This window comes from Lepisosteus platostomus, chromosome 18 (genome assembly GCF_059453375.1).
Source record: "Lepisosteus platostomus isolate fLepPlt1 chromosome 18, fLepPlt1.hap1, whole genome shotgun sequence".
In the NCBI taxonomy this organism is placed as follows: Eukaryota; Metazoa; Chordata; class Actinopteri; order Semionotiformes; family Lepisosteidae; genus Lepisosteus; species Lepisosteus platostomus.
The window spans coordinates 15,528,011-15,551,947 of record NC_142628.1 but is presented as its reverse complement, the minus strand read 5'-3'; the positions used below and the strand labels follow the sequence as shown (position 1 = coordinate 15,551,947).

Sequence of the window (23,937 nt, the reverse complement as noted above, 5' to 3'; positions counted from 1 at the left end):
TGGACACTCCCCCGTGTAACGCCACAGGAGATATAGACGATGTGTGGGATTTTCTCACCTTGACTGCAGAGCCGAGCTGTGTAAAAAGTTTAGCTGGGTTGTGGCGTCGGGTGCTTTTTCTTGCAGTTTGATCAGGGAGACGAAGACTTTTGAAGCGTTAAAGTTCTAAAGAGTGCTTTTTCCTCACTCAAAGTAAAGACATCATGGGTGTGTAGGAAAAGCCCTCCCTTCGGTCGTTATATTAACTTGCAGATGTTTTTTTTTTTTGTATTAATTGGAGGGAGGGCCTGAGTTTTGCATTTAAAGACGGGCTTTTGTGTCAGGAGGTGGAGACTTCATTGAGAAACCCCGCATCGCATGTATGCAGTGACGGGGAACTCCCCCTGACAGGAAATGTTATTTGTCAACCGCGCCCGCCTCGCCTGAGCTGAGCCCCCACCCCCGCGCTCGCTGCCCGCTGCCCGCTGCCGCTCCCAGCTCCCACGGCCCTCTCGGAGCTCTCCACGCCGGGGCCAGAGCCTTCTCCCAGCGACGCTTGCACAGGAGAAGTCGTGGCGGCATTTATCCGTGGAGACGGACTTGTAATATCAGCAGGGCCAATCGCACACAGGAGCAGGAAGCTTGGAGAGCCCTCTTGCTGCTTCTCCTTTTTTTTTCCTTCCTTCCTCTTCAGAAGTACTGTTCTTCGTCAGCGGTCTGTTCCAGGGCTGGTGAAAGTGCAGGGGATGCTGCCCAGTACAGAGCTGTTCATGACAGGCATGCAGAGGCAGGGATGACCACAGAAGTAAAGTGATTCCACAGGGCTGGGAATCAATGAGAAGATAAGATCACTTTATTGGCCATATACAATGTCTTTTCACAGACCCCAGTTTGCTCTCCATGAGACACACAGACAGGGAGAGAAGCTGGGGGTCAGAGCGCAGGGTCAGGCACCCCTGGAGCAGTTGGGGTGAAGGGCCTTGCTCAGGGGCCCAACGGAGTAGGATTCCTCTGCCGGCTGCAGGATTTGAACCAGCAACCTCCCAGCCACAGGCGCAGATTCACCACAATGCCCCTTGAATAGCCTCCCCCCTCCTTGCCCCCTCACCACCAGTCATCCCAGCCCGGGCCGGTGTAGAATTTGTCAGCTCAGTGCCGAGCAGCCCTAAGAGCCCAGCCAGAGGCACAAGCAGCCCCCAGAGACTCCCCCCGCAGTGGAGTCTCAATCCCGAGCCCCGTGCATGCGGGTGGTTTTAAACGCTGAAGGCTGCAGGTTCCTGCCCTATCCTGTACGCTGCTCAGGCGACGCGCGGACATTCGTAATGAAGGCGCTGCCTTCTCCGCCAAAAATGAGCAAAATTAAATCGCAGGAGCTACGCAAGGAAGTGATTGCTGCTCGTGTATAATCGTTTGTAAAAATATATGCGGTTCAGTATGTTTGAATTACAGTGCTTTTACATCGTGACCTGGTCATAGGTCAGAAGTGTTGTTCCACGGGGTTCACCAACCCTGACTGGGGCAGTTCTGCTGCCCCGTTTTCTACCCCCTAGTCGTGAGGGCACCCCCCCTCATCTGGTGTCTCTTACAGCGCAGCTCCACGTTTTATTCATTGTCAGTAAGTTACTGGGCTCTTGCAGCACATGTCCTGTGAGCACTGCTGGGGGCCTGTCAGTGTCTGGTGGGAGCAGGTGGGAGCCTTGCTGGTACCTGGATGGGAGACTCCTGGGAAAGCTGGGTTGCTGCTTGAAGAGCTGTTATCAGAACCAGTAGGGGGCGCTCAACATGTGGCCTGTGTGGGTCCTAATGCCCCAGTATAGCGACAGGGACGCCATACTGTAAAAAAGGTGGATGAGACTTTTTAGATTGAAATTCACAGATCTAGAGTTGTAGGTTAAAAGATGGCAAGGTCCGCCACAGCCCCACCCCTGCACCACAACAGCAACTTCCATTTGCACCCTGCTGAGATTCTGTATATACACCCTCGCCCCCTACAGGACGCAGGGTGCATTGCAGCTGGATTCTCAGTTCCGAAGGTGTGGTGCCAATGGTGGCTCATGGAAGATTCTCCATGAATAGAAACACTGGCTTGCGTGTAATGGCTCGCTATGTAATAGTGATGACGAAGATTATTACTGGGCTTGCTTGCCCACAGTTGCAGAATATTTTCCAGCCCAGGTCACTTCCTCCACATGCTCCACTTGCCTGGGGAGGGTCATCTTCACTTGGCAAAGCACAGCACTGCAGAGGAGCTCAGCGGAGCTCAGTGTTTCGGCACTCAGCACGTCAACAGCACGGCGCAGTTTCTGGCACTGCCGTTCGTGTGAGGTAGGCAGTGAGAGACCGAGAGAGAGAGGCCAATTAAATCTGTAAGATCTAACACTGCTGCTTCCACACCCAGGAGCTGTCAAACAGATGGTTTCCAAATGTAGGCGCCTTTCAGTGCCACCTTTATTTCATCACAGTCCCTGCGGCCATTGTCACATCCCCCATCCCCCAAATAAAAATTTAGGAAGGGTTCGGTTTGGTTTTTATACCCCCGTATTTGCACGTATGCCCCGATACAAAGACGTGTAGGAATCGCCAGGACATAAACGCAGAACAGCAGCAGAAACCTCAAAGTTCAGTAACGTACAACTTGAAAAAAGCAAGTCAGCCAAGCAGTGCGAGAAGACAAACCTGTGTCATAGACAAAAAAGACAAAGACAAAAGGAGGCGTGTGCCTTTCTGCTCCTATAATGCTTACCAGAGGACAGGGGAGATACCAGGGTGGTGGTTATCCTTTGCAATACTCCCAGCCCACCTGAGACGGGGAGCTGTACTCCAGTGATGTCCTGGGCTAACCTGATCACCCCCTATAACTCTGCTGCCAAGCCACACTGTAATACCACACCTGAGCACACTCTCAGTAGCGCACCTGGAAAATGTAGCACAGACAGTTGAAGATGGACCAAAGTTTGAGTGCTGTCGCACCTTCTTTGTGGCTCCAGGTGCATGCTGGGACTATGTTAAATCATCAGTAAAGCAGGTACCCAGGAACTTGAAGCTGCTAATCTCCACAGCCCCCCCTCCAGCTCTTTGGTTTTGCTGACGTGAAGGGAGAGGTTGTTGTCACTCCACAAGGTGCTTGACCTCATCCCTGCAGCCGTCTCATTGTTACTGGGGATTCGGCCAACGATGAGATAAGATCACTTTATTGGCCACATATTTTTTGGGGGTATGAGGAATTCGTCTTTTCGCAGACCCCAGCTTGCTCTCCATGAGACACAAACAGGGAGAGAGAAGCTTGGGGTCAGAGCGCAGGGTCAGCCATTGTACAGCACCCCTGGAGCAGTTGGGGTGAAGGGCCTTGCTCAGGGGCCCAACAGAGTAGGATTCCTCTGCCAGCTGCGGGATTTGAACCAGCAACCTTCCAGCCACAGGCAGAGATCCTGAGTCACAGGGCCACCCCTAGTTCCACCCAGACTAGTCAGCAAGCTCAATGATTTGAGCATCTGCCCCTGAATCTGCAGCTGGATTCTGCACTTCCTGACTGGCAGACTGTGAGCCACAGGCGCTGGTCCTGAGCCACAGATCCACCCCTCCGGCCGGTGGTGAGGGCCGTATCATCAGCATACATGTAGTAATAATAATAATAATAATTGCTTATACTTATATAGCGCTTTTTCTGGACACTCCACTCAAAGCGCTTTACAGCTAATGGGGATCCCCTCCACCCCCACCAGTGTGCAGCCCCACCTGGATGATGCAACGGCAGCCATAGTGCACCAGAATGCTCCCCACACACCAGCTCTCAGTGGGGAGGAGAGCAGAGTGATGAAGCCAGTTCAGAGATGGGGGTTATTAGGAGGCCATGACTGGTAAGGGCCAATGGGAAATTTGGCCAAGACACCAGGGTAACACCCCTACTCTTTTTGAGAAACGCCCTAGGATTTTTAACGACCACAGAGAGTCAGGACCTCGGTTTTACATCTCATCCGAAGGACAGTGCCCGTTTACAGTATAGTGTCCCCGTCACTATACTGGGGCATTAGGACCCACACAGACCGCAGGGTGAGCGCCCCCTGCTGGCCCCACTAACACCTCTTCCAGCAGCAGCCTTAGTTTTTCCATGTAGCTGGAACTGAAGCACCGTCGTGGGTAAACAAGCCGAACAGCAGGGGGGCTAAGCACACAGCCCCGATGGGGAGCCCATATTGACGGCCCCTGTGGAAGAAAGCTTCCCCTCGGCCCCGGGCCAGCCAGGACGTTCCTCAAGGATGCGTCGAGGAAGGCGAACCACGCCGCGCGGGGACTGGAGCCAGCTCGAGCTCAGAGCCCGTCGCAGCCGCGTTAAGGGGCAGCAGAGCCCGGCGGGCGGGGGGCGTCGTTTGCAGGGCCTGACGCCAACGCTTGCGCGGGAAGGCGAGAGGGGGAGCAGCAGGAGGGTTCCTCTGGGAAAAACTGCAGCGAGAGGGCCTCGCTCCCTCCCTCAGTCCCCCTGGCTGGCCCTCGTGCTTGGCAGTCCATTCTTGAAACGTTTCCCCTGGGGGGGGTTAGTTCCTGCTTCCTGTGTGTGTGTGTGTGTGTTCAGGGCCTGCAGTGGTTCTTCCTGCAGTCCTCAGCCAGCCCTGTGACCCTCAGGAGAGGGGCGGGCTGTCGGAGAGCTCTCGGCTTACCTGATCTCGCCATGTCTTCACCCCAGGAATCCTGGGAAATCTCCTGTCAGGCTCGTGAGGTGGCCCAGCAGCGAAAAGGCCAAACCAAGAGCACCTTTTATGCGCCAGTGGATGTGATTGAGCTGCTTCGCCCTGCCTTTGCAAAGTTTTGATTCTGATTTTTTCTTTGTCTTTACAAGACGAGACAAAGCAGCTGTTTGAGGCAGAGTGGAGCAGCTGTGTGATGAAGAAAAGCTGTTCGCACTCTTGCGAGCTCAGAATTCAGCTTATTTGTCAGAGGCTCATTTGCTTGAAAGCTCTGCTACCAAGGCGTTGAGGAAAACGCCAACAACGTACACGCAGAACAACCGCAGCAAAAACAACAAAGTTAAAAGACACAAAACCACAGCGTGAGTCAGTGGTGGGGGTAGAGTTCAATAGCCTGACAGCTTGTGGGAAAACGCTGTCTCTGAACCTGGAGGCGTGTGCCTTTTCTGCTCCTGAGACGGGGAGCTGTACGCCAGTGATGGCCAGGGCTGACCTGATCACCCCCTTCTGGTCAGACAGCGAGCTGGTGCCGAACCACACCACACCGAGCACACTCTCAATAGTAAGAAGACGAGAGAGTTGGAAGATAGACCACATTGTTTCCAGCTGTCTGGGGAAGTACAGTGAAGGTACACAGCTCCCTTTGTGTAGCTGCAGTTGCATGCTGGGACCCCGTGAAATCATTAGTAAAGCAGGTGCTTGGTCTCCACAGCCACCCCAGTGACGTGAACATGGGCGTGTCTCAGAGGTGACAAAACGGGACTTTGCTGACGGTGAGGGAGAGATGATTGTCAGTGCTCCACTCCACCCAGTTCCTGACCTCATCCCTGTAGGCTGTCTCCTTAATCCCAGTGATTCGGCCAGTGGTGGTAGTGTCATCTGCATATTTGTGGATGGAGTTGGAGCTGTGTCTGGCCACACACTCGTGGGTGAACAAGACGGCAGGGGGCCGAGCACACAGCCCTGAGGGACGCCTATATTGACGTAGCAGAAAGCCATCAACCCTCGGAGTCTGCCAGTCAGGAAGTGCAGAATCCAGCTGCAGAGACATGTGCTGATGCTCAAATCATTGAGCTTGCTGACTAGTCTGGGTGGAACTAGGGGTGGCCCTGTGACTCAGGATCTGCTCCTGTGGCTGGAAGGTTGCCGGTTCAAATCCTGCAGCCGCCAGAGGAATCCTACTCCGTTGGGCCCCTGAGCAAGGCCCTGAACCCCAGCTGCTCCAGATGCACCATATTAATGGCTGACCCTGCGCTCTGACCCCCAGCTTCTCTCCCTGTCTGTGTGTCTCATGGAGAGCAAGCTGGGGTATGTGAGGAGACAAATTCCTAATGCAAGAAATTGTATTGGGCTAATAAAGTGATGTTGTTGAACTGTAGTGTTAGTGGCAGAGCTGTAATTAATGAATATTAGTCCTAAGATTTGGGTCTTTATCATCCCAAGAAGCCAGGGCAGTGTAAAGAGCCAGGGAAATAATGTCAGTGGATGCTGGTATTCAAATTGCAGGGGTCTCAGCACTCAGGTACCATAGTGCTAATACGTCTCATGACCAGCCATTCAAAACATTTCATTTCAGTAGATGTGAGTGCTGCCGGTCTCATTAAAACAGGCCACAGTGTTTTTCTTCGGCACTGATATAGTGGTGGTTTCCTTAAGAGTCTCTCAAGCACCATTTAGATGTCCTAAAACTTGGTTGGATTATGAGAGTCAGGAGAGCTCAGCTTTCCTCCTTTTTAAATGCCAGCAGGCATATCGCCCTGCAGCTCCCAGCTGGCAGCCCCACTGGAGCTCAGCAGGTGTGAGCCTGGCCAGTACCTGGATGGGAGACTCCTGGGAAAGCTAAGGTTGCTGCTGGAAGAGTTGTTAGTGGGGCCAGTAGAGGGCGCTCACCCTGCGGTCTGTCTGGGTCCTGATGCCCCAGTATAGTGACGGGGACACTATACTGTAAACAGGCGCCGTCTTTCGGATGAGATGTAAAACCGAGGTCCTGACTCTTTGTGGTCATTAACAATCCCAGGGTGTCTCTCGAGAAGAGTAGGGGTGTTACCCCAGTGTCCTGGCCAAATTTCCCCCTGGCCTTTACCAGTCATGGCCTCCTAATAACCCCCCTCTCTGAACTGGCTTCATCACTCTGTTCTCCTCCCCACTGAGAGCTGGTGTGTGTGAGAGGACTGGAGCATCATCCAGGTGGGGCTGCACACTGTTGGGGGTGGAGGGGATCCCCATGACCTGTAAAGAGCTCTGAGTGGAGGGGCCAGAAAAGCTCAATATAAGTGTAAGCAATTATTAAAGATTCAATTCAGGGAAGCATCAATTTCACAGCCTTTCTATGAGCTAATGAAGTCCTAGGGGGAGGTTTATAAGGTGGGCTGCTCTTGTCCATCCTGCACAGAGCAGCAGAAAGCTCTTTGGACTTCTCTTCCTCGTGTCTGTGGCTGGATTCCTCTGCAGGCCCTCTCGCCCTGCTCGTCTTGGTGCAAGACGCCATCCCGCCCCGATTGGAAGGGCATGAGCCACCCAAGGTGGATGCTGGGATGCCCCCCACCCCCCTCTGTGCGCAGTTAGCTATAGCTGGGCCTCGCTGGGCCAGCAGCCACCTGGCTTGTCTCCCTCAGAGCCCCTCGGCAGGAGAGCTGCTCTGCTCCCTGCACCCTCTGGGGTACACTCCCCCCAGAGAGGTGACCTCCTACACATCGAAGCTCTCCGCACTGTCATTTCCCCCCGAGCAAAACACCCGTTTCCACTTCTCGCTTCCTGCGGCATTTCCACTGCCCGTTTTTGGGGCTGTTGATGAGCTGTGCAGGAGCTAGGAGCAGAGCTGGTGACTGAGCCCTGGACACTGAACAAGCAGCCGGAGCCAGGGGCAGACTGAACGCCGTTCGCCACTTGATTCACACGCACACAGCAGCGTGTTCAGCCATCCGTCTGTCCATCTGCATCCGGCGGGATAAAACTGCCTGAGCGCAGGCTGGCTGTGCAGACAGGCGATGATGTGTGGGGGATTACCTGATGATGGGAAATAGACAACTGTGATGGGGCATGCCAAGAGCCTGAAATGTTAAGGCAGTTCCTGCAGTGCGGATGTGGAGTCCGTTTTGGGTTTTTCCTCGTTGCGGAGTTGCCCGGGAGCCAGGGCCAGCTGCTCTGAAGCTTGGTGCTCTGCGGCCTGACTGCATTAGCAGGAGCAGACACGGACAGATCTGGAGCTGAAACGACATCAGAGGCACCTCTACCCTTCATCGGTTTGGATCCTCGACACTCCGTGTTCAAGCAGCCCCCCCAATGGCAGAAAGGGATGTTCTGTGCCGTTGCTAGGCGCTCTTGTGGTATCTCGGCAACATCCTCCTGGGCCGTGGAGCACGTGGGGCCGTTGCCGTGGAGACTCCAGGGCGAGAGAAGCACTCCTGTTTCTGCTCCTGAGAAAGAGACGGGGGCAAGGGGGGCACGTCTGGCCGTCCTGCGGCAGGGCCCAGGACCGAGGGCGTCTGCCGTGGTGGTGGGGTGTAAAAACTGTGCGCGTTTCGTCTGCTTGACCCGCGAGACGCCGTGGGACAGAGCGGCCCTGGAGAAGTCACGTGGGTGCAGCAGAGGGGGGGAGCCGATCAGAAAGCCAGTCCCGGACACGTATCCCAGCCTGCCCTTTCTAACGGCCGCTCCTGATCCATTTCTCTGCTGCTCGGGCGTTGTTGTTTTTTGAGGAATAGCGCGAGATCGCGGAGGTACAAGAGGGAGCTATTTCGGGAGTGACAGACGGATAAGGGCTGGTATCGAAGCGAGTGGGACAGGGCTAGGAAGTGAGATTCCCCGATTCCCTCCTCTTGTTTTTTCCCGGGATACGGGCGCCTCGTGGGTTAGGGGTTGGGGGCGATGGGAAAAGCCGGTCCCAGTCCGGATTTGGGGCTTTGTAAATAGACGCGGCCGGTGGTCCCGGGGGAGTTCTGGGGGGTACTGACGGGGGTACGCAGTGACTGCGATGGCCGGAAGCGGAATTCGCACCCGGGACCGCTCCCCTCGCCCGACCCCAGGGTCTGGCAGGGGGGTGTCCGGGGTGCGCCAACCGAAGGCACCAGTGCCCCTGGCGCGGGCTCTTCCAGCTGTCCGGATAACTTCCCGAGCTGCCACAGAAAGGGTTGGGAATGCCGAGGGGACGTCCCGGCGCCGGGGGCAGTGGTGAGGCAGCCGATGGCCGGTATTGCTACCAAGCGTCTTGTTTGGAGCGGGGTGTGCCTCTCGGGGGGTGGGGGGCCCAGCTTTCCAGCCGCAGCAGGCAGGTGTACCCCCCACGCACCCCACTTTCCTGGGTTGTGAGTTCTGCGGCCCTGTTTGAGGCGTGGTCAGAGGCTCGCCAGCAAGGCCCTTGTAAGGAGGTTTGCTGGGGTTTTTGACTAGTTTTTTTTCCTCGTGTGTGTGTGAGAGTGTGTGTGTGTGTGTGGGCATGCAGCACAGAGATCCGCCCCCCCCCCCGGGCTTCCTCCCAGCGGCCGGCCGCAGGAGAGAGAGAGCCCAGCTCACGCGGGTCTGACTCAGGCCGGGGTGCTAGAAATAGCATCGGAGGGCTCAGCCCCTCGGGGGGGGCTCTGTTTTCCCATCGCCATAGCGACGCCCACGACACGCCCCCCGTCTCGGGAGGAGGGGCTCGGAGTGTATATCGGAGCTTGAATTAAAAAAAACCAAACAGTATGCAGTTAAAGGTTGCTTCCTGGCCAGCGGGGCTCCCCTGAGGATGAGGGGTCAGAGGTCAGCAGTGCAGGGGTTCCGGTCAGGCTGGAGACGAGAGAGGGCTGGGTGGGTGGATAGGAAAGCACTAAGGAATTTCCTGTGTCTCTCTGCTGCCCCGCTCACTGTCTTCTGATGCGCCTGTGGAGAAATTCCCCCCCCAGTTCTGAAACGCAGACGCCCTCTCCCGGACCTCCAGTGGTTCATGGTGCCGGAAATTTGACTCCAGGACGGACAGGCCGGTTCTCCATCGTGGTCGTTCTCTGGGCCCCGAACCGCTGCAGCTCAACAGCCTCCGACAGGCAGTTCAGAGGTCTCCAGTTTGACGACAGGCCTGGGCCGGCCCGGTCAGCGTTGCTTTTAAAACATCTGTCTCTGCCTCTCTCCTCCTTGAAAGCTTCCTCTCCCTGACCCCCCCCCTGCCAGAGACCGTTACCAGGCTCCCGGTTTCCATGGGAACCCCAGAGGGCCACTCAGACAAACAGCGAGATGTAAACAAGGCCCGTTGCAGCCATCACAGGAGCTCGTCGGACACCTAAAATGGCTGCAAGTCGTCTGCTTGGGGACCCTGGGCTCTGCCGGCGTTTCAGCCGCAGAGAGACGGCCCAGTCTGTCTCCGCTTGAACCAGGAGCCGCGAAAGTAAACAGCCCCCACGGCCCAGTACGATCAGTTTAGTCTGTAAAGCTGAAAATAAAAAAGACTGGCGAGGAAGCTCTTAAGGAAATATCCTCACTTTCTGGAATACTTGGGCCACACTGCCCCCTAGTGTCCTTGCAGGAATATGCTTGTTCTCTAACTCCAGCTGCCTTTGTGCGGACATGTGAAGACATACCTGTGTCTGGTCAATACTGGGATAACCCGATCCTCATATATAAAAAACTGGGTCCCGGTCGGGTTTCAGAACAGTGACGACGACTCGGCAGCCCCGAGATTTGAACCTGCAGCCCCAGTGCTGGGAACATGAGCCTCGGAGGGGCGCAGAGCAGGGCTCTCATTCCTGCTGCTGGTGGCCCACTCAGCTGCTAGTGTCTTCCTCACTGCCCTTAATGGCTTAACTGAAGCCTTCATTGGAAAAGGTGTGCGATCTACAGTTGTGATTTGACTTAGGAAATGCAATCGGCGACCTCCAAAACTTTTATGAACTGAGAACATTTCAACAGTCCAAATTCATCCTATTATTACTGTCTGTTAAGGTTTCAGTTGGAAAAATTCAGAGCTTGGCCTTTTATTATTATTAAGAGGTGTTAGTGGGGCCAGCAGGGGGTGCTCAGCCTGCGGTCTGTGTGGGTCCTTATGCCCCAGTATAGTGACGGGGACACTATACTGTAAACGGGCACTGTCCTTCGGATGAGACATAAAACCGAGGTCCTGACTCTCTGTGGTCATTAAAAATCCCAGGGTGTTTCTCGAAAAGAGTAGGGGTGTTACCCCAGTGTCCTGGCCAAATTTCCCCCTGGCCTTTACCAGTCATGGCCTCCTAATAACCCCCCTCTCTGAACTGGCTTCATCACTCTGCTCTCCTCCCCACTGAGAGCTGGTGTGTGTGAGAGGACTGGAGCATCATCCAGGTGGGGCTGCACACTGGTGGGGGTGGAGGGGATCCCCATGACCTGTAAAGAGCTCTGAGTGGGGTGTCCAGAAAAGCGCTATGTGTGTAAGCAATTATTAATATTACTATTATTATTATTGTCTCACCTGGGTGCATCACAGCTTCTCTCCAGAAGAGGGCGCTCTTACCTAAGCCGCCTGACTGACTTTTTTTTTTGCAAAAGCATTTACAGTCGATTTCTTCCCGGCTGGGGTCGGTGATATTAACCGCCTTCCTCTTCCTCGCAGGAGTGTACATCCTCATCGCGGTGGGGGCCGTCATGATGTTTGTGGGGTTCCTGGGCTGCTACGGTGCCATACAGGAGTCCCAGTGCCTTCTGGGTACGGTAAGTGGATCTGGCTCTTGTGGCAGCTCGATGCCCCCCTCGCACCCCACATCTCTGGATCATGCTGGTGTGGTACATGCAGAAGTGACCCAGATCCTTACAGCCAGTGGAAAAGGAGAAGCCCGACGCCGTCCAATCTGTAAAACTGTCTCCGTTTTCTCTCTCTCCTCTCAGTTCTTCGCATGCCTGGTCATCCTGTTCGCCTGCGAGGTGGCTGCTGGGATCTGGGGATTTATTAACAAGGACCAGGTAATCCTGAAAATCCCGCTGACGTAGCCCTGTGGCTTCTCGGATCGCCCTTCCGCTTGGGCCCGGAAAACATTCCCCGCTGAGACAGCTGATCCCCGTCGGGCTGAATTTGGGGGAAAACTACCTGTGGCGTTGCTCAATGTGTTTCTTGCCCGTCTTGCCAAGTCTCAGTGTCGTAAAAGCCTCCGTCATCGTCTGAGTGGGCCTTCGGATTCTGGTGGAATTGTAGCAACAGCCGAATCCGATTCCCGCTGAAACTGAACTCAATCCGACTTCGGCGAAGTCTAAAAAGATTGAGATTCCTCCTCTTTTAACTTATGACAGAGTGAAAGAATGTTCTGTAAAAGACTTGAAAGAGCAATGGATGACGTGCTTTTGGGGGTGATGACTGCTTTGCTCCTCTGCCCGGGAGGTGCTGGTGTCTTCGATGGCTGCTTGGAGTCCCCGGTCGAGAGGATTAGAAACACAGCGAACTGCCCGTTTCTTTTCCCCCTCAGATTTCCAAGGAGATGATTAAGTTCTACGATACAGCTTATGACAGGGCCACTCTCGACACCTTGGTTCAGGAGGAGAAGAAAGGGGCGAAAGAGGTGCTGAAGGTGTTTCACGAAACGGTGAGCCTCCCTTTGTCCTCTCTGACTCTGTCCTCACTGGCTCTGGCACTGTCCTCACTGGCTCTGGCACTGTCCTCACTGTCCTCTCTGACTCTGACTCTGTCCTCACTGGCTCTGGCACTGTCCTCACTGTCCTCTCTGACTCTGACTCTGTCCTCACTGGCTCTGGCACTGTCCTCACTGTCCTCTCTGACTCTGTCCTCACTGGCTCTGGCACTGTCCTCACTGTCCTCTCTGACTCTGTCCTCTCTGACTCTGGCTCTGTCCTCATTGACTCTGTCCTCACTAACTCTGGCACTGTCCTCACTGGCTCTGGCTTTGTCCTCTCTGACTCTGTCCTCACTGTCCTCTCTGACTCTGTCCTCTCTGACTCTGGCACTGTCCTCTCTGACTCTGGCTCGGTCCTCACTGTCCTCTCTGACTCTGTCCTCACTGGCTCTGGCACTGTCCTCTCTGACTCTGTCCTCACTGACTCTGGCTCTGTCCTCTTTGACTCTGGCACTGTCCTCACTGACTCTGGCACTGTCCTCTCTGGCTCTGTCCTCACTGTCCTCTCTGGCTCTGTCCTCACTGGCTCTGTCCTCTCTGACTCTGACACTGTCCTCACTGGCTCTGGCACTGTCCTCTCTGACTCTGGCACTGTCCTCACTGGCTCTGGCACTGTCCTCTCTGACTCTGGCTCTGTCCTCATTGACTCTATCCTCACTGACTCTGGCACTGTCCTCAGTGGCTCTGGCTTTGTCCTCTCTGACTCTGTCCACAGTGACACTAACACTGACTCTGACTCTGTCCTCTCTGACTCTGACTCTGTCCTCACTGGCTCTGACTCTGTCCTCACTGGCTCTGTCCTCTCTGATTCTGACTCTGTCCTCACTGGCTCTGGCACTGTCCTCCCTGACTCTGGCTCTGTCCTCACTGACTTTGTCCTCTCTGACTCTGGCTCTGTCCTCTGTCAGAGTCAGTCTGACTCTGTCCTCTCTGACTCTGACTCTGTCCACAGTGACACTAACACTGGCTCTGGCTCTGTCCTCTCTGACTTTGGCTCTGTCCTCTATGATTCTGTCCTCTCTGACTCGCACTCTGTCCTCTCTGACTCGCACTCTGTCCTCTCTGACTCTGTCTCCACCTGACTCTGTCCACAGTGACGCCGACTCTGTCTCCACCTGACTCTGTCCACAGTGATGCCGACTCTGTCTCCACCTGACTCTGTCCACAGTGACGCTGACTCTGTCTCCTCCTGATTCTGTCCACAGTGACGCCGACGCTGTCTCCTCCTGATTCTGTCTCTGTCCTCCATGACTCTGTCTCCACCTGACTCTGTCCACAGTGACGCCGACGCTGTCTCCTCCTGATTCTGTCTCTGTCCTCCATGACTCTGTCTCCACCTGACTCTGTCCACAGTGACGCCGACTCTGTCTCCACCTGACTCTGTCCACAAAATCCTCTCTCCCCTCAGCTGCAGTGCTGCGGTAAAGGCGCAGCGACCGCATTTGTGGGCATGGTTTTCACCGACATTTGTCCCAAAACATCTGTACAGGACGTCATCACAAATGTGGTAAGTGAGCTCTTGTCTTTCTGATTTTTCTTATATATATTATTATATTTTAGATATATATTTCTTGATATCACCAGAATCTTAAACACCCCATATAGCACGGATTTGAATGATGGTGGTGAGTTGCCGCTTTCTCCAAATGGCTCCACCTGACTCTGTCTCTGTCTTCTCCGACTCCTGTTGCTGGGTTTTCAGCATACTTGCTCTCAGACTCTGGGGTTTTAGTCCGGCCATAGTCTATAGTCCTGGCCAGTGGGCCTGAGAGGTCACTGAGAGCAGCTGTGTCGGGTGCTCTGTTGTACGGGTCTGGATGCACACTGTTGCGGGCAGCGAAGTCGCCCGGCCTCACTCAGCTCTCTGTGGCCCCACAGAACTGCCACGACCGGATCAGGGAGCTGTTCTCCACCAAGCTGTACCTGATCGGGATCGCCGCTCTGATCGTGGCCGTGATCATGGTGCGTATTCCGAGCCGCCTGTCTGCCCCCCGCCCCGCCCCCTGACCTCTGACCTCTGACGGCCGACCTCTGACCTCTGACCCCACCGCCCCCACCGCCTTGTCCCCGCAGATCTTCGAGATGATTTTCAGCATGGTGCTCTGCTGCGGCATCCGGAACAACTCTGTGTACTGAGCCCCGCAGCGAGAGATGGGAGAGACAGGAGAAATGCCTGCCTCCTCCAGATGGCCTGTGTTCACCTATGAAGAGAGTTTTTTTTTTTTTAATGTTGTTCTGTTTTTTATTTTCGGATCACTTCTTACTGTAGTTGCTTGCCCAGTTATTTCAGTCTTACTCGATGATTTGTTTGCAGAGGAGTTTTATAAAGTCACGATTATAATGTGTTACAGCAAAGGTCTGAAATTCGGTCATTCCCCTGGCCTAAGACAGCATGTGAAATCAGCGTAATTTTAAAAACGTATCTGGGATTTGAACTGTAACATACAGTATATACATAATGTGTGTATGTGTTTATTATTTTAAGCCCTGCTTCTCGGCAGGACACCAGACATTTAACCGTTTTTTATGTTTTATTTTCTATGTAGATATCTATACTGTATATATTCGCAGTACATTATATTTCACCAGTGTGGGCGCACTGTGGTTTGCCCCTGGGTTTTGGCGACCTGTTGTTCAGCTTCCTTGAATTTCATGTGGGGAAAGAGCTCTGTGCACTTGCAGATCGCATGCAGCCGATGGACCGCTTGAAGAAAGGACTCTGCTGAGTCGCAGTCAGGGAGGAGATTGTGTGTTCAGGACTCTGCCGAGTCGCAGTCAGGGAGGAGATTGTGTGTTCAGGACTCTGCCGAGTCGCAGTCAGGGAGGAGATTGTGTGTTCAGGACTCTGCCGAGTCGCAGTCAGGGAGGAGATTGTGTGTTCAGGACTCTGCTGAGTCGCAGTCAGGGAGGAGATTGTGTGTTCAGGACTCTGCCGAGTCGCAGTCAGGGAGGAGATTGTGTGTTCAGGACTCTGCCGAGTCGCAGTCAGGGAGGAGATTGTGTTCAAGACTGCTGAGTCGCAGTCAGGGATGAGACCGTGTGCCCAGGACTGCTGAGTCGCAGTCAGGGATGAGACTGGGTGAGTTCAGGACTCTGCTGAGTCGCAGTCAGGGATGAGACTGTGTGTATGCCCAGGACTTTTTTTAGACTTTTTCTTTTTCAGACGTTTGCTCTTGTCGAGCTTCTGACTCGCTCTCGGCTTAGCAGTGACCTGGCTGACTCTTGCGGTTTGAGTAAGTTTGTCGTGACGCCGCCCTGTTCCTCACGGCGCTGGGGTTGAAGCTCTCTCCCCTGTCACAGGAGACACCCTGACCCTGGACATTCCCATCAGCGGGCTGAGGAGTGAGGAGAAAATAACATTCTAATAACGATAGACCAAGAAAATAATAAGCACACCGGCTTTAATCAGCTGTGCCCACCCCTGTCATGCCGCACATTCCGGAACTTTCTCAAAAACCTGGAACAGGAGGTGGATCTTTACCCAAAGAGTTGTGGGAGTCTGGAACAAGCTACCCAGCCATGTTGGTGAGGCCGATACCTGGCTTCTCTCAAGACACAGCTGGATCCTGGGATCAATTAGCTGCTAACCCCCAAAGCGATGTAGATGAGCAGAACGATCTCTCCTCATTTATAACCTCTCCCGTGTCAATTAGTAAATAGCTCCTTTTATGTAGTTTTCGACAGCTCTTTTTGTAGGAAGCCATCTCAGCGCTACGAACAGCAGTAGTCTGCGTGTGTGGGGGGCAGGGTTAGATGCGTGAAGTCTCTGGGAGGCTCTGGGGACACAGCCGATTCTGGCCTCGGCGGGGGGGGCTGTGCTGGAGCAGATCGGAGCCCTGAAAGGCGAGAGACGCAGGTATCGTGACTCGGACTGGGCTGTCTCCTGCTGCGGTCTGTCTCATCCAGCTGTGGGACTGAATTGACCGGGTTGCTAAGCCACCCCCGAGCTGGCTGTGGTGCACAAATCCTGTATTTTTGATACCCATTTATTTGGTCACCCCTGCTTTGCAGGGTGAGTTAGTTTAATGCTGAATGAAGGTAATGTTATTATTGCTGTCATTAATGTTCAGGCTAGAGTCATGTCAGCTCTGTTCTTGTCGATTTCTAAAGACTTGCTCCACATCGATGCTAGAAGTCCGACAGTTCGCCAAAAGCCACTTTCTGTGCAGGTTGTGCCACGGGCTCCTACGGTGGTTCCCCAGTTCCATGGATGTGTCTTTAACCAAAAAAAAAAAAAGCGTGCCTGTACACAAAGGGTTGTGGGGGTATGGAGCAAGATTTCCCACATGGGGTTGACCCTCCCGGTATCCGGACTGGATAAGATCCTCCAGTCCATTGGCTACAAGATGGCAAGCGAGCTGTATCGATCGATCAGCCTGCACTCCTTCGCTAGCATGTTGCTCTAAGGTTCTCCATGAGATTGGTGTTTCGGTCTGCTTCTGACCAGACAGGAGTAAGAGACAAACCAAGAAAAAGCGGCCTTATTTTTTGGGGGGGAGTTTGCGTAATTAAATACCACCCCCCCTTGTCCATTATAGGTAAAGAGGCAAAAACGAAAGTTTTTTTTTCCCTCTTTTTGTAAAAAAAAACGGGTTATGGTTACTGCCACTGCTATACAGGTGCCAAGTTCGAGATCACTCGGTTGTGAAGGGCATTTTTCTTCTTGTTCAGGCCTGTTGAAGGGGATACACCACATGAGAAATGCATTAAGTTGTGCAGCAGATCCACGTGTGAAATTCTATAATGGGGAAAAACTCGTCTGTCCTGCTGGCTTCTTCACCACCGAGGAAAAAAATACCTGCATTTGGACTCCTATCCACTAGATGGTGCTATTTAGACATGTAGCCCATCATAATACCAAAGTACAAGCACTATCCTAAAACAAAATTCTCCCCGACCTCCGAAATACAGAAATTTGTATGCTTGGCTACTAAGTGACATTTCTGTCCGCTGTAATCCTCTCCTGTTAACACGTAGAGCTTGTGCCTATATTCATATATATATATCAGTCTTTCAACATGTACAGCTATATAGAATTGTACTAAAAACTATGTAAAATCTGATTTTTGTATTTTTTTCCTGGTACAGGAGCATGGAGTTGAAATCCTATGTGCTGGTTATAAAAATGATCTTTAAAAATATACATATGAATTACTCGCTTGTCCTTGTACACTTTATTTTAACGAATGAGATTTGGTTAGATTTATGTAACCGTTTTTCAGAGCTTCTGTTTGCTGTTAAATCTGCTGTCTTCTGAGTGAACTCAGTTTACCTAGGTAAATTACATTGCATGGTGCGGTATTTCGTTTTCCATGTTCTCCTCTGGTTTTACCTGGCTTTTACCACAATTTCATGGCACTTTACTATACTTTTTTCTGATTGTTTCAGGGGGAGGGGTATGGTTCAGTTCCCGGCTGAATCTCGGAGCTTGTACTGGGACCTGAGCTATTTCTAATCACACCTTGGAAAAAAATCAGAATATAAGATCTCTCCTGCATGCTGGTGGTTCAAAGTGTTGGTTCCGGAGGAGCATTCCATCTGTTTAGTTCTAGTCGAGACTGAAATTGCAGGCAAATTGATTTCAGTTTCCTATTTTAAGTGTTCTAAACTTTTCTTTCAGCTGCATATCTGAATAGACGTTTTAAACGTCTGCAGCAGGTGTCAGCGTTGCACCAGTGACCACATCCCAGTACCCCCCCCTTCGGTGTGTCAGCTGAAACTAATCAGTCTCAAGTAGAAGAAAAAAAGTTTTTCATTCCCACCTGTCTGCTAGGCGTTTCCTTCTCTTTTGGTCAAAACTAAATTTTGCATAAATTCTCCAGTAGCAAGTTGACGAGACACTGCATCAGGTTCTGGCTGAGCCAGACAGCAGCTCGGTTGTGGTCATCAGTTAGCGCTGGCGATTGGGGGCCCAGCTGGATGGGGGGGTCCCCAGGACCAGGAGTGAGACCCCCCCCCCCCCCCCCCTGCACATGCCAGCAAGCTCCTCCCCTCCTCCGGGGTTCATCCGGGAGCCCTGACATCTCGGCCTCCTGGTTTTTCTTTTTTTCCCCCATTTTGTTGTTTACTGCTTCTTCACCATGAAGGTGGTGGGGTGCGGGGAGGGAGAGAGGAATAGTTTTCGACGGGGATTCAACGCGAAACGGAGAAAGGTGGTGGCGAAATCATTCGGCCCGGGCGGAGAGAACTCCGCGCTGGGCACCGCTGACGAGACGCGCAGCTTTTTGGGAACGCGGCCCGGAGCTGCTGTATCGCGTCGGTGGTGTTTGGGGGGTGGGAATAAAGGGAAGAGGTTGTGTGGAGTTGGGTGAAAGTCGAGGAGGAAAACTTTGGAGACGGTAGCGGATTTAGCGAGTCGGATTCATGGCTTAGATTCCAAGAATACCGGCAAGAGTGCGTGACTGCGTTCGCAGTTTACTGAGCTCGTCTGCCCATTAGTCCGAAGAGGGAAAGAGCTTGGCAGGTAAACAGAGGCAGGCGTCCAGACCTCTGTGGTGGGCACTGGGATGGGGAACCTACCCCAAGGGCTGGCTGGGACCTGCAGTGTGAGCGCAGGGCCAGACGTACACGCTGGAGACTGGTGGGGGAATTCTTGTTCACCCATTCCGCCTGGCAGGTGGAGGCTCTCCTGTCTCTCCTCTCAAGCTACGCTCGCGTGGAGCAAATGGTTTTGCTCTCCGTGGAAAAATGCGACGATAAGCTTCCAATAAAACGCTTGCCTTCTTGCGGTGTTTATTTCTAAGGCTAAGGACAGGTGCGGGCGAACTGCTTTTAGTGTTTTCGCAGAATCCATGCGCGGTGTTTTGCACTGCATGCACGGTGCAGATCCTTAACAGAAGCAACTCGGGATTGTTCCTGGTTTTTTCCCTCCTGCTCACAAACCCTAGGAGAAGGAGTGGCTTCTCAAACCCAGGGTGTAGCACAGGCGTAGGATTAGGAGGATAAGCTTGTGGGCCTTCCATAGCTAATGCTCACAGCCCGTAGCACGATCTACAGCCGACATCTCTGACCTGCTTCCTGCAGTTATTACTGCACCTAGTGTTTGAGTCCTAAAGCACCCTGACTCAGAAGAGGCCTTGCCAGCGACCAGCCAAAAGGCTTTCGTTGGGAAAAGGGCAGTTTCCCCAGTTTAATTGGCGCGCGATCGGGCTCGTTTCCTTAGGGAACGTCTCTGGCAGAAGCGCGCTTTTGATTTTGGCCTTCCGATCCAGTGTGGTGCGTGCTCAGCAAGAAGTCCAGTCCAGTTCCCGGTCGTGACCTGGGCAGCGTCCCGTCCTCTGTCCTCATGGCCGCACGCTTTGGCTGTCCCCGAAGCCCCCACCCCCTTCTCCCAGGCGTCCAAGGCGGGGGCTGCTGGGAGTGCTGACAGGTCGCACGCTGCCTAAAGGATGGGTTCTAAAATCTGTCCCGGGTGCAGTTTTTTTTAGATTGCAGACTGGGAAGCTCATTCATGCAACAGATTCGAGTGACCTGGTCAGCCCTGTGACTCCAGTAGCCATCGCGCACAGCGACTGGCGGGTGTGTCGGACCGGGGCTGGCGAGCCGGCACCTCCAGGTCTCTCATGCAGTTGGCACCTGTAACCCCCCCCCACCCCTGACCCCCCCTGCAGAGCATGAGCCTGTGCTTGTATGCCAGTATTGGTGTCTGTGCCCGTCGGTGTGCCTCTCTCTCAGTGTGGATGCTGTCTATATTCTCGGAAAAGAAAAGCAGACTATTGGAGAATAAAAAAAGAAAGAATTGCTCTGTTGTGTACTTAACTTTGTATTTGAAATAAAGATATACGGAATGAATCCAGCTCCTTTGTTCATCCTGGTTTTTAATTTCCCTTGTAGCAACGGAAGGGAGTTGTTCCCGTTCACATGTGTATATGCTTTTCATTTCATTGTGCACTCTCTAGATAGAGCCTGATTGCCTTTATTGTGCCACGAGATGACAAGAATAATAAAGCAGTTTGTGCTCTTCAGAGGAATGAGCAGCACATGAAAAGCCTTTGAGAACACAGGGTGACGATACAATAAAGATCCCTGGACAGCAGGACAGTGCCGTCCCTCCCAATCGGACTGGGCACTGTTCCGCAGCTTCTGCTTTGAGGCTCCACAAGGGTAAACAGGGCTGTTGCAATGGAGCTCACCTGGAGAAATAACATTTTCCGGGCAGCACGGTGATCTGGCCTTTAGCACTGCTGCTCTTAAGAGCTCTCGGTTCCTGGGTTTGGTCGTGGCTACCTTCTGTGCGGAGTTTGCATGGTCACCCTGCGTTCACATAGGTATTTGCTCTGGTTTCCATCACCGTGGCAAGCACACAGTGGCTAGGTTATTGGTGACATTAAATCTCCTTTGTGTGTATGCACTTGTGTGTGTGTGTATATGTTTGTGAGTGTGTGTGCGCGCACATGTATGTGCGTGTATGTCCCATTCAAGGCAGAACTCTCCTTGCCCCCGTCGATCCCAGGATGTACCTTTAGTTGCCATAACTTTTCCTGGGAATAAGCTTTTCGCTGCTGGATGGTGTTTGCTGCAATATGGATCGATCTGCTTGGTTCCTTTTTTTTTAAAGAGGGAAACAATCATATTTAACTTTAATGTGCTGCTTGATACATCTTTATCTGTTGGTCAAAAAGAAACTATGAAGTATGAATTAAGTGTTAGAGGAGCATGATTAAAATGCAATAACGGCAAGAGGTCCTCCTGCTCAATTTAAATTGGCTGGCTGCTGACTGTGAGATGGGGTGGGGCAACTTCAATCTCAGCTCTTGCTAACAACCAAACGTCCGCGCAGAAATAAGAAAAAGAAATCCTTTTGGGCCCTGGAATGAAATGAAAGCCCCTGACAGGAAGATCCCTCTGGCTCTGCAAGTGGGAGAGCTGTTCCTGCATGAGCCCGACATGCCAGGCGACTCGGAGCCAGACTGTGGGGCACGAGGGAGAAGGCGGAGCTCGCCCAGACACCAGCAGTACCTGTATCAAATCCTGACAGCTACTGGGACAGGGAGGAGTCCGTGTAGCTCAGATGGCAAGGGTGTCTAGCTTCTGACCGGAGGGTCCCGGGTTCGATCCCAAGTAGGGGCAAGCGATGGAGCCCTAATTCCTTCCAGACGGCTCCCAGGTCCACTCAGCCTGCTTTCCAAATGAGCACTGGAGGTAATAGGCTGACCGGAGTGTGATGCTGACCACATCACCTCCACCTCCAGTGTCGGATGGTCAAGAAAAATGGTGGCTCTTGGCCCCTGTTCCCCTTGATGGCACCCAGCCTGGGGCGCACCTTACAGAGAACAAAAGACCCCCACCTGTTAGCAGCTGAGAGATTTCCCCCCACAAGCTGAGCTACAGACAGTGCAGACTGTCAGCTGTTCCCAAACTGCAAGGAAGCACAATGCAGCTGCAGGTACAACAATTCCAAATCCAGCTGAGCTGGGCTGGCTGTGCATATTTAAAACCCAGGAGAGGGGGCGCCGCTCACAGCTGAGCCTCGTATGGGCCAGGCTCCTGCAGGAAAGTAGTCTTGCGCAGATTGTAAGGAATTATGACAACGTCACTGTGAAGTTTCACCCCTGCGCACAGATGAATTCAGGAGGGTTGGGGGAGGAGGGAGTCGGGGGTTCTCTTCCCGTGCTGAAACTGAATTGTTACCAAGCCAGCTCGTGGGACCAGAAACCTGACATTAAATGGCTTTCATGTTCCATCGCAAAACCCTGCAGCCACTGGGCGAAAGAAAAATGAAGGAAACAGAAGTTAAAAAACACAAGTTTACAGGGTTGCGATTTTTCTAGGTACTGGACATTTGCCAGTTCGGTACATCTGTATTACGTCAGTGGTATTTGAAAAACTAAATCTACTGGAAAATCCCTTACATTCCCGAGACCCCCAGTCTCTCGGAAATCTTTGTTTAGATTCCCGAGAATTCTTCACTAGGAATTCACCAGGCAGGCAGCAGCTCATGTTCAAGCACAGAGTGGAGCTCAGCCTAGATACCAGGGTGGTGAGCACACATATTCTCACAAACAGCCCTGGGATCTTTAATGACCAACAACCAGAACTTCGGTTTAAGAACGGTACACCCTAGAACACAGTATCTCCACTCACCATACGGGGGTACTGGTTTGGAAATTCTGGTCCAGAGGCAGCAGCGCCTCCTACTGGTCTACCAACGCCCCTTTCCGCAGCCACAAGGCTTTCCTCAAAAGTCTTGCAGCCCATCACTGACAAGCCCAGCCCTGCCGATCTCCTGAGACCTGACGTGATCAGTCTGCATACAAGGTGATGACGCTGCCTAAGAAATACCGTAAGCTGCATCAGTACAACAATCTCACAGAGGTTTGGCGAATGACTGGGGGACATGTAGATTAATTGTGGCCTTTGTGTTCTACAGCCATCTCCTTCATTTATTAATCGATTATCAGCAAGACCAATACTGCAATTAAGGTGCGTGCTGCTGGGTGTTTTTTTTCAGGGACACGTGTTGATTGGTATGGAGAAATTGGGAAGGGCACCACGGGATTTCTGGCTGTCATGGGTTTCGCTGTGAGTGAGGATCAGACTGGGGGGGGACGTCTGCCTTCAGAATAAGGACATGGAGCTGAGAGGACTCTTCTCTGGGGGCTGGGAGTGCCTGCTGCCCGATGAAGCATTCGAAAGGTATGCCAAGACACCAGTGACACATAACAGGTGGTAAGAAATGCTGACGAGGACAGGATACGCATGACAGGGACTCAGATGATGCAGCCACTTCCCCCATGTTGATGCAATAATACAGGAGCGCCTTTCCCATTATACTAGGAAAAAGAACCATCCGGTTTCTCTTGAACCTGCGTTCATCACCTCCCACAGCTCCCTGGAACTGAGCCTGCCAACTGACACACAGCCCCTGCATAATGAGGGTGCCTTACACAGCCTGCCAAGCTGTGTTGCTGAAGGGGTTTACCTGGAAAGTGGGTGAGAGTCGCAAATCTGCAAGCACTGAGCAACCGGTAAGCCGAACGCGGACCAGAGATGAATGCCCTGCTCTTCCAGAAATGGGACTCCGGCCCGGGGTCGTTGATCCCGACCTGCCTTGAGGGAATTTTAAACGTTTTGTTTAAACGCCCTGCAGTTGACTGGAGCTCAGCAGGTGTGAGAATGGCCAGCATCTGGATGGGAGACTCCTGGGAAAGCTGAGGCTGCTGCTGGAAGAGGTGGAAGTGGGGCCAGTAGGGGGCGCTCACCCTGCAGTCTGTGTGGGTCCTAATGTCCCAGTATAGTGACGGGGCCACCACACTGTACAAAAAAGGTGCTGTCCTTTGGATGAAATGCAAAATTGAGGTCCTGACCACACTGGTGCTGTTGGAGGGGATCCCCATTACCTGTGAAGAGCTTTGAGTGGAGTGTCCAGAAAAGAGCTATATAAGTGTAAGGAGTTATTATTACTTTTGCTATTATATATTATTAAGTAGTTCAAGTAAGTGGCTGCGTCAGTATGCGTAAACTGCAAAGGATAAAGTAAAGGTTTATTCCCTGCTGAAAAGAAACACAATGTTTCAGCTGTGGAGCCTACATCTTCTATGAACCAAAGAAGGCTCTACAGCAGAAACATTGTGTTTCTTTTCTTCTCTTTTTCAGCATGGAATAAACCTTTACTTGTTCCTTATTATTATAATATCAGGAATAGGCTCTGTTACATACTGTATCCCCCCCAACACACCCTGCATGCACCGACCTCAGAGAATCACACACCACGC

The 23,937-nt window shown here is 52.7% G+C and overlaps 1 protein-coding gene across 1 annotated transcript in view; it reads left to right on the top strand.

Moving 5' to 3' along the window:
• Window positions 1–17,378, top strand: part of LOC148645766 (CD81 protein-like) — a 34,425-nt gene extending 17,047 nt beyond the window's left edge. The window contains exons 3-8 of the mRNA XM_088611565.1: window positions 11,215–11,312; window positions 11,487–11,561; window positions 12,059–12,175; window positions 13,632–13,730; window positions 14,102–14,185; window positions 14,297–17,378. Of these exons, the coding sequence (XP_088467691.1) occupies window positions 11,215–11,312; window positions 11,487–11,561; window positions 12,059–12,175; window positions 13,632–13,730; window positions 14,102–14,185; window positions 14,297–14,359 (536 nt within the window). The 3' untranslated portion in view covers window positions 14,360–17,378. The remainder of the gene's footprint in view (window positions 1–11,214; window positions 11,313–11,486; window positions 11,562–12,058; window positions 12,176–13,631; window positions 13,731–14,101; window positions 14,186–14,296) is intronic.
• Window positions 17,379–23,937: the final 6,559 nt, after the last annotated feature.